This window comes from Physeter macrocephalus, chromosome 2 (genome assembly GCF_002837175.3).
Source record: "Physeter macrocephalus isolate SW-GA chromosome 2, ASM283717v5, whole genome shotgun sequence".
NCBI lineage: Eukaryota > Metazoa > Chordata > Mammalia > Artiodactyla > Physeteridae > Physeter > Physeter macrocephalus.
In genome coordinates, this window is record NC_041215.1 from 40,588,795 (window position 1) to 40,599,949 (window position 11,155).

The 11,155-nt window shown below is 38.9% G+C and overlaps 1 protein-coding gene across 5 annotated transcripts in view; it reads right to left on the bottom strand.

Moving 5' to 3' along the window:
* The window catches only part of EPB41L5 (erythrocyte membrane protein band 4.1 like 5), a 155,795-nt gene that overhangs the window by 122,466 nt on the left and 22,174 nt on the right, over positions 1 to 11,155 (bottom strand). For all 5 annotated transcript variants that reach the window (XR_008618334.1, XR_008618335.1, XM_028501578.2 and 2 more), the window contains exon 3: positions 6,830 to 6,934. Coding sequence is in view for 3 of the 5 variants with exons in the window: in XM_028501578.2 (XP_028357379.1) it covers positions 6,830 to 6,934 (105 nt within the window). In the remaining 2 variants the exon portion in view is untranslated. The remainder of the gene's footprint in view (positions 1 to 6,829; positions 6,935 to 11,155) is intronic.

Sequence of the window (11,155 nt, forward strand, 5' to 3'; positions counted from 1 at the left end):
AAATAGAAACAAAGAAAACAATAGCAAAGATCAATAAAACTAAAAGGTAGTTCTTTGAGAAGATAAACAAAATTGATTAAACCATTAGCCAGACTCATCAAGGAAAAGAGGGAGAAGACTCAAATCACTAAAATTAGAAATGAAAAAGGAGAAGTTACAATAGACACAGCAGAAATACAAAGCAACCTAAGAGACTACTACAAGCAACTCTATGCCAAAAAAATGGACAACCTGGAAGAAATGGACAAATTCTTACAAAGGTATAACTTTCCGAGACGGAACCAGGAAGAAATAGAAAACATGAACAGACCAATCACAAGTAATGAAATTGAAACTGTGATAAAAAAATCTTCCAACAACAGAAGTCCAGGACCAGATGGCTTCTTCACAGGTGAATTCTATCAAACATTTAGAGAAAAGCTAACACCCATCCTTCTCAAACTCTTCCAAAAAATTGCAGAGGAACGAACACTCTCAATGTCATTCTATGAGGCCACCATCACCCTGATACCAAAACCAGACAAAGATACTACAAAAAAAAGAATGTTACTGACCAGTATTACTGATGAATATAGATACAAAAATCCTCAACAAAGTACTAGCAAACAGAATCCAACAACACACGAAAAGGATCATACACCATGATCAAGTGGGGTTTATCCCAGGGATGCAAGGATTCTTCAGTATACGCAAATCAATCAATGTGATACACCATATTAACAAACTGAAGAAGAAAAACCATATGATCATCTCAATAGATGCAGAAAAAGCTTTTGACAACATTCAACACCCATTTATGATTAAAAACTCTCCAGAAAGTGGGCACAGAGGGAACCTACCTCAACATAATAAAGGCCATATATGATAAACCCAGAGCAAACATCATTCTCAATGGTGAAAAACTGAAAGCATTTCCTCTAAGATCAGGAACAAGACAAGGATGTCCACTCTTGCCACTCTGACACAACATAGTTTTGGAAGTCTAAGCCATGGCAATCAGAGAAGAAAAAGAAATAAAAGGACTACAAATTGGAAAAGAAGAAGTAAAATGTCAGTGTTTGCAGATGACATGATACTATACATAGAGAATCCTAAAGATGCCACCAGAAAACTACTACAGCTAATCAATGAATTTGGTAAAGTTGCAGGATACAAAATTAATGCACAGTAATCTCTTGCATTCCTATACACTAATGATGAAAAATCTGAAACAGAAGTTAAGGAAACATTCCCACTTACCATCGCAACAATTTCAATGCAATCCCTATCAAATTACAAATGGCATTTTTTACAGAACTAGAAAAAAAATTTTTTAATTTGTATGGAGAAACAAAAGACCCTGAATAGCCAAAGCAGTCTTCAGGGAAAAAAGCGGAGCTGGAGGAATCAGACCCCCTGACTTCAGACTATACTACAAAGCAACAGTAATGAAGACAGTATGGCACTGGCACAAAAACAGAAATATAGATCAATGGAACAAGATAGAAAGCCCAGAGATAAACCCACGCACTTATGGTCAACTAATCTATGACAAAGGAGGCAAGGATATACAATGGAGAAAAGACAGTCTCTTCAATAAGTGGTGCTGGGAAAACTGGACAGCTACATGTAAAAGAATGAAATTAGAACACTCCCTAACACCATACACAAAAATAAACTCAAAATGGATTAAAGACCTAAATGTAAGGCCAGACACTATAAAACTCTTAGAGGAAAACATAGGAAGAACACTCTTTGACATAAATCACAGCAAGATCTTTTTTGAAGTCTCCCAAGGCAAAAGTAAAATAAAAACAAAAATAAACAAATGGGACCTAATGAAACTTAAAAGCTTTTGCACAGCAATGGAAACCATAAACAAGACGAAAAGACAACCCTCAGAATGGGAGAAAATATTTGCAAACGAATCAACAGACAAAGGATTTATCTCCAAAATACATAAACAGCTCATGGAGCTCAATATTAAAAAAGCAAATAACCCGATCCAAAAATGGGCAGAAGACCTAAATAGACATTTCTCCAAAGAAGACATACAGATGGCCAAGAAGTACATGAAAAGCTGCTCAACATCACTAGTTATTAGAGAAATGCAAATCAAAACTACAATGAGGAGGGGACGCAGGTTCATGCCCCGGTCCGGGAGGATCCCACATGCCGTGGAGCGGCTGTCCCGTGAGCCATGGGCGCTGAGCCTGCGCGTCCAGAGCCTGCGCTCCGCGACGGGAGAGGCCACAACGGTGAGAGGCCCGTGTACCGCAAAAAAAAAAAATAATAAAATAAACTAAAAATAGAATTACCGTATGATCCAGCAATCCCACTACTGGGTATATTCCCAGAGAAAACTATAATTCAAAAAGACACATGCACCCCAATGTTCACTGCAGCACCATTTACAATAGCCAGGTCATGGAAGCAACCTAAATGCCTATCGATAGATGAATGGATAAAGAAGATGTGGTACAAATATACGATGGAATATTACTCAGCCATAAAAAGGAACGAAATTGTTTCATTTGTTGAGACTTGGATGGATCTAGGGACTGTCATACAGAGTGAAGTAAGTCAGAAAGAGAAAAACAAACATTGTATATTAATGCATGTATGTGGGACCTAGAAAAATGGTACAGATGAACAGGTTTGCAGGGCAGAAATTGCGACACACATGTAGAGAACAAACGTATGGACATCAAGGGGGTAAAGCAGCAGGGGGCGGGGGTGGGGGTGTGATGAATAGGGAGATTGGAATTGAGATGTATACACTGACGTGTATAAAATTGATGACTAATAAGAATCTGCTGTATAAACAAACATATCAACAAACAACTCCAATTGCCTTCTTTGCACAAACAGGCAAGCTGATCCTAAAATGTATATGGAAATATGAGTGACTCAGAACAGCCAAAACAATCTTAAAACAGAAGAATGATATTGAAGGACTCACATTTTCCAATTTCAAACTTACTACGAAGTTACAGTAATCAAGACAATGTGGTGCTGGCATAAGGATCGACATATAGATGAATGGAACAGAACAAAGAACCCAGAAATAAACCCGTGTATCTACGTTCAACTGACTTTCATTAAGCGTGCCAAGACCATTCAATGGGGAAAGAATAATCTTTTCAACAAGTGGTGGTGCTAGGACCACTGGATATCCGCATGTAAAAGAATGAAGTTTGACCCCTACCTTACAGCATATACCAAAATTAACTCCAAACGGATAAAGAAGAAAACATGCCTAAATCTTTGTGACTACGGAATAGGCAATAGTTTAACTTTTACAACTCAACAATAAAAAGGAAATAACCCAATTTTAAAGCGGGTAAAGAATCTGAATAGACATTTCTCCAAAGAAGATATACAAATGGTCAATACACACATGAAAAGATGCTCACATCTTTTCCATTAGGGAAGTGCAAATCAATACCACAATGAGACCACTTCATACCAACTAGTTAGAATCAAAAAGAAGGGGAAATGTTGTGTTAGTGAGGATATGCAGAAATTGGAACCCTTATACACTGCAGATAGGAATGTGGAATGGTGCAGTCACTATGGAAAACAGTTTGGCAGTTCCTCAAAAAGTTATACAAGAAAGTTACCCTACGACCCAGTACTTCCACTCCTAGATACATACCCGGAAGAACTGAGAATTATGTTCAACGCAAAAACTTGTACACAAATGTTCACAGCAGCATTATTCATAATAGCCAAAAATGAATAAACCTAAATGTCTATCAGTGAATGAGTAAAAATGTGGTATATCCCTACCGTTGAATATTACTCACCTATAAGGATCAAGCACTGACACGTACTACAACATGGAAGAACCTTAAAAACATTATGCCAAGTGCATTTCCAGACTCAAAGGCCACATATTACATGACTTCATTTGTATGAAATTCTCAAAACGGCAAATCCATACAAACAAAAGATTAGCCTTTGCCAGGGGCTGTGGGGAGGAGGAATGGGGAGTGACTGGTAAATAGTGAGCCTCTGGCTATAAATGACACTCTAGGGACAAGTGGCACAACTTGAATGGGGTCTGAGGATTAGATGGTGGTAATGTCACAATGATAACTTCCTGGTTTTGATGCCTGATGCCTGTATTGAGTTATGCGGGAGAACAGGCTTGTTTGTAGGAAATTCAGGGCTAATGGGACATCCTACCTGCAACTGTCTCTCAAATGGTTCCAGAAAAAGAGCTATGGAAACCACTGGGTTAACTTAGTTTACATAAATGATCCTGGCCAAAAATCCACATGATCTATCACGTTCATTATCTTTACCAACAAACTGAACTGTCGTAAAGCATCAATTTTGTTTAATTCTGGGGTTAAATCTGGCCACGCTCTGAATAACTGACTCTCATCTCTATGTTCACTTATGTCACAAGACTGTTATGGAAGCAAGTGAGTCAGCACTTTAAGAATACCTAAAGTGCTATCTAGAGTTCATCTTCCATAGCTTTCATCCACCAATTATTGTTCTTCAAGCTCAGTTCACAAAGAGTATTTTAGTGATGACACAAGTAGAAACTGAAAAAAACATAAGACTATATAAATTTAATCTTAAATGCCTAGATTTCGGAGCATTGGGAGAGAGAAACTAAAACTAAAAAAGGTAGGGACTACAAATTCTAATGCTGGCTTTACCAGACTCTTGTTATGACCAGAAGAAGAGCACTATATGTGTATCAAATGAGAGAAAAAAATATGGGATCTAGTAATTCAGTAATTGCTGATATTAGCAAAGAATAAGTATTGCAACTTAGGAACAGTTGCATGTCTGTTTCTTTCCACAATTACTTAAATAAATACTTTAAGAAATGGAAAGTACCTGAAACGTAACACTGGCACACTTCTACCCCTTTTCCCTCACAACCCCTCAAAAAACAGGAGGCTGTGTGATTTCCCCCAAAATCATTTATTCTTTTCAGCTGGTTGTAAGACTTTAACTCCATTATTCTAGAGATGAGAGTTTAATATTCAACTCACCAGTTAACCAAGCCTTTATCAAACTAAGTAACAGAGGAGAATTCAATCCAGTGAATGGTCTTGTGGGCTGTTACCACACGCTGGGTAACAAAGGTAACTATGACTCATTCCCTGCCCTTAGGGGGTTTCTTCTAATAGAGAAGAATGAAAGAAATGCCTCCTATACTAAATCTATTAAGCAATCAGAACTCTGAAACTATGGAAAACAGCTTTCCAAATTTTTTCATGTTTATGGGTACATACATATCCAGATTTTTTTAAAACAGAAAGATTCAATTACCCTGTTTTATAACCCTTTTTATTTTTACATCATTCAATTAGTATACTTAAAAATCACCGTTTTCAATGAGCTGCAGGTATTCCACTGTAAGGATGTATCAAAATTTAACCTAACCATCGGGTTTCCCTGGTGGCGCAGTGGTTGAGAGTCCGCCTGCCGATGCAGGGGACACAGGTTCGTGCCCCGGTCCGGGAAGATCCCACATGCCACAGAGCGGCTGGGCCCATAAGCCATGGCCGCTGAGCCTGTGGTCCGCAACGGGAGAGGCCACAACAGTGAGAGGCCCGCGTACCGCAAAAAAAAAAAAAAAAAAAAAAAAAAAAAAATTTACCTAACCAATACCCTGTAGCTAAATGCTCATGCTTATTTTTTTTTTATGGGGATCAGGGGAAATCAAGAAAACAGCTGCAGCTAACACTATTAACAGCGGTACATTTAGCTAAGATGCTCTATAAAACCATCCTAGGAGTTCATCTCCAAGACATGTGGGTTTATAAAGTATCTTACAGAGGTATTCCAGTTAATTTATCAATCACACCAAACGCCCACCCCCCCTGCCCCGCAAAAACCCACTCCAAAAGGAACTTGAGAATTCTTATTACGCAATATATTTGTCCCTATGGGTCGGGTCCTAAACACTGCAATTACTGTGTCACTAAACACACACACACACACACACACACACACAAAATCACAAACTTCCAGAAAACAAGCCTTAAGGTCTTGATATCCTTCTCCCTGCTCCCTCCCTCTCCTGGCTACTGGGAATGCCCTACTCTAGGCCTTAATATTACTTTTATCCCCGAAGTGTTTGCACTGACTCTCTCTGACTTTGTTCTCTGCCCACTCCAAACAATCCTACACAATATTCCTATGTAAAACTTCCTAAAGAAAAATATAACCTCCCTGCCTGAAAAATTCCTAATCCCAATTATTAGAGAATAGTGCCAATTTATTATTAACACTTTTGCTATTCAGTTTGGCCACTAATCCACCTTCCAATCTTAACTACTACTCTCTTGCAAATACCCTCCAGTCAAATCCTAGTACTCAATTCTTCGAAAAGCCTCCAACTTCCTACCCTATTACATATGCTGTTCTCTCATCTGAAATGCACACGTCAAAGAACATCTAGATAATCAGAGATCTGGAAGGGATCTTAGAGATATCCTAGTCCATTCACCTTAATTTGCAAACTAGGAACTTCTGTCACTCATTCACCCAAGAGTCCAGAAACCTCCCATCCCAGCATCCTCAAGACACAGTGGTAACTCTAGTATGCCCGACACCAATCCACCAGTTGAGATTTCCAAGTCTCATCTGCAAAGATCATGCTCTAGCAATTTGGTTTAGGGCCAGAACTCTTTTTTTTTTTTTTAAAACAAGCACTTCAAGTTATTCTTAAGCAAGGGATCAAAGCTTCAGGCCATAATAAGAAAAGCACAGGAAAAAAGAAGACACTGAGTATATGTATAGCCTTGTAGCACCTAGCACATCATCTGACAATTTTCATTTGTCTTCATTTTAGAGCCTCCAAAAAACAGATACTCACTGCTACTTGTGCCGAATCCATAAATCTCAGTCCAAAATAGTCGCTTTCAATAAGGTCCAAGTGGTACATAATCTGATCAAACAGCTCTTGTCCTTTGGCTTTTTTCTGAAATGGCAAGAAAATAAATCAGTAGTAAGTGACTTACAAGATCAACAAGTCTGAACTGAAGATGGTTTTAATTACACAAGATCTCTTAAAAAAAAAAAAGTTGCAACACCAAGTATTACCATGTAGCCGGTTATGGGGAAGATACCATAGTTTTCCAATAAACCATTTAAGGCCAAAAGAGAATTTGTGATCTATTATGTGCTTTTCTGGATAGTGTCACTTCCTACCAACCAACAAATATTACTGTGTACCTAACACTATGTGTAAGAAGAAACTCTTGTCAATTTTTGGGTCCCTACTTTAAAGGAGCTTTATAATAACTGGAAAGAGAAAACAAGAAATCTTAGAACACTTAAGCACAAACCATGTGGAACTAACTATATCTGCCAGAGAAGAGAAGAGAGTCACTGAGACTAGAATCATCAGTGAAGACTTGAAGATCGGTCTTAAACTGGAAAGAATGTAGGGTAGGAAATAGCAAAAGCAGAAATGGAAGGTGGGAGGGAAAATGGACAGTGAGAAAACTACCGATAAACTCAGAAGACACCAAACTGGATGGAGTCAGGGTGATAACAAAGAAGCTTGCGCAGAAAAAGCAGGTCACAGAGTGTGCTCTCAGGACCCCTGAGGGATCCCCAGATGAAAGATCCACATGGTCCCAGGATTCGCCTCACGTACCCTCAATCAAAACAACATACTGCAACAGAGTGAATACAGGAGCAGATAAGAGAATCTAAGTACTGGTCTATTAAATCAAGCATTAAAGAGACTGGCAAAAGCGCAAAAAATAATGCTACTCTTCTCACTAAATTCTTTTGTTGTTTAGTAAGATAGTTATTTTTCATAAAAATGTTACATTTGTTAACCTATAAGGGGTATATTATTGCTATTTTTAAATTAACCAGTAAAGTTTTTCTTTAATTTTTCAGTTTTTTTGGGGCCACACCACGCGGCATGTGGGATCTTAGTCCCCTGACCAGGAATCAAACCTGTGCCCCCTGCAATGGAAGCGCGAAGTCTTAACCACTGGACCACCAGGGAAGTCCATAATTTTTCAGTTTTAATTTCTAATATGGTAACTATCCATAAATATAACCTTTTAAGTAAAAGCACTGTTGAGATCCTCAATTTTCATATATGTTGTATCCATGCCCCTCCCCCTAGTTTTAAATTATTTAGAATATTTCCCACAAAAAAAATGTAGATTTTTTAATTGAATCATCAATTTCTGCCTTTTAACTGACAACTTGATTATTTCAACTTGTCCACTGCTTTTTCTGCACTTTCTACATCCTTTCTGTTTGATAAACTGTCATCCCTTTATCAAGACAGAACTTTACCAGGGCCTCATGCCCCCAATCTCCCCTCCACCCAATCCTCATCAGGTTTTATGGATATACTTCCTCCATTTTTCTTTTCTTTGGTCACGGCTAATTCTTTTTAAGACAACAACTTTACTTTGGTATTCAATCATTCTTTACATGTCTTACACGTGTACATTACACATACCTAGCAGCATCTGCTAGATTTCTCTACTCATTTGAGTTTTTCCTCAAGAAATGTTTCTCATGTGGGACTTCATATGTAATCTTCTATGTTTGAGAATATTTTAATCATGCTCTTATACTTGAATGACAGTTGGCTGGATATAAAATTCAAGGTTCAAAGTTACTTTCTGTCAATACTCTATTACTCAAAATACATTACTCTATCACTCAAAATATATTACTCTATCGTCTTCCTACAGTCTATGTTGCCCCTGAAAAGTGTGATGTCAATTAGAGTTTTTTTTTTTTTGCTGCACTGTGCAGCATGTGTGAGATCTTAGGGATCAAACCTGTGCCCCCTGCAGTGGAAGCTCAGAGTCTTAACCACTGGACTGCCAGGGAAGTCCCTCATTCCTTTTTAAAGCTGAATAATATTCCACAGTATTTATACAGTCGGCCCTCCATATGGCAGGTTCTGTATCCTTGGATTCTGGTATCCGCAGCAGGTTCTGGAACCAATCCCCCACAGACACTGAGGGACAACTGCAGGCCATTTTGTTTACTGATTCATCTGTTGATAAGCACTGGGTTGTTTCCACCTGTTGGCTACTGTGAATAATACTGCTGTGAACAGTGGTATACTATATATCTGAGTCCCTGCTCTCCATTCTTTTGGGTACATACTTAGGAATAGAATACTGTAATTCCATGTTTAACTTTTTGAGAAACCGCCAAACAGTTTTCTGTAGTACCTGCATCATTTTACATTCCTACCAGCAATGCACAGGGTTCCACTTTTCCCACATCCTCACCAACACTTGTTATTTTCTGCATTTTCTTTTTTTGTGTTGGTAATAGCCAACCTAATGGGTGTAAAAGGGTATCTCATGTGGTTTTGATTTGCATTTCCCTAATGCCTAGGGATGTTAAGCATACTTTCATGTACTTACTGGCCATTTGCATATCTTCTATGGAGAAATATTTATTCAAGTCCTTTCCCTATTTTTGATTTGACTTGCTTTTTTGTTGTTGAGTTGTAGGAGTTCTTTATATATTCTCTACGTTAATCCATTATCAGATACACAATTTGCAAATATTTTCTCCCATTCTGTGGGTTGTCTTTTTACTCTCTTGATAGTGAGTGTCCTTTAATGCACAAAAGTTTTTAATTTTGATGAAGTCCAACTTTTTATTTTTTCTTGTGCTGCCTACATTTTATTGTCATATCCCAAAAACACTGCCAGATCTAATGTCATGAAGATTTTCCCCTATGTTTTCCTCAAAGAGTTTCATAGTTTTAGCTCTCACACTTAAAATTTTGTCATTCTGATTCTACACCCACTCTGATGTGTCCGTGTCTTGCTCACAATCGAGCAATTAACTCAGCTCTCCGAGGAGACTGACTGCGTGTCAGACAAATTCAACTCTCACCCTATGTCCCTGGAGAGAGCATCAGACCCCAGCAGTTAAGAGCTCAGTCCCACAAGACCACTCCCACTTCTGATGCCAAACTCAGGTCCAGACTGCTACGGGTGCATCTGACCAACTGGCTATTCAACGGCTTCTCATAACCCCCTCCTGGGCTTCAATTAACTTGCTAGAACAGTTCACAGAACTCAGGAAATCAGTTTACTCACTAGATTAACAGTTTATTACAAAGGATATCAGTGGATACAAATTATCAGCCAGATGAGGAGATACACAGGGCGAGGTCCCAAACACAAGAGCTTCTGTCCCAGTGGAGTTTGGGACCCAGCACGTGGAACGTTCTAGTTCACCAACCAAGAAGCTCTCCAAACCTGTCCTGGGTCTTTATGGAGGCCTCATTAAATAGGCATGACCGCTTAAATCATTGGCCACTGGGGACTGAACTCAATGTCTGGCCCCTCTTCCCTCCCAGCTGGGGCGGGGGCAAGGGTGCCAGCTTCCAACCTCCTAATCACATGGTGAGTCCCCCAGTCAACCAACCCGTCAGTGGGTTACCTAGGGGCTTCGTTAACGTAACAAAAACACTTTTGGGGTTCTCCTGACTTGGAAAATTCCAAGGGCTTTAGGATCTCTGTGCCAGAAACAGGACAAGGATCAAATATATGTTTATTATAAAACACAGTACCACAGATCGTCTTTGATCCATTTTGAGTTAATGTTTGTATATGGTGTAACATAACAATCCAACTTCATTCTTTTGCATGTGGATATTCAATTTTCCTAGCACCATTTGTTGAAAAGACTCTTCCCTCATTGAATGGTGTTAGCACCTCTGCAGAAGATCATTTGACCATGTATTAGAAGGTTTATTTCTAGACTCGCCATTCTGTTCCATTGGTCTGCATGTCTGTCTGTATGCTAGAACCACCCTGTTTTGATTACTATAGCTTGATAATAAGTTTTCAAATCAGGACATGCGAACTCAACCTTTTCCTTTTTTTTTTTAACATCTTTATTGGAATATAATTGCTTTACAATGGTGTGTTAGTTTCTGCTTTATAACAAAGTGAATCAGTTATACATATGCACGTGTTCCCATATCTCTTCCCTCTTGCGATTACCTCCCTCCCACCCTCCCTATCCCACCCCTCTAGGTTGTCACAAAGCACCAAGCTGATCTCCCTGTGCTATGCGGCTGTTTCCCACTACCTATCTATTCTACGTTTGGTACTGTATATATGTCCATGCCACTCTCTCACTTTGTCACAGCCTACCCTTCCCCCTCCCCACATCCTCAAGTCCA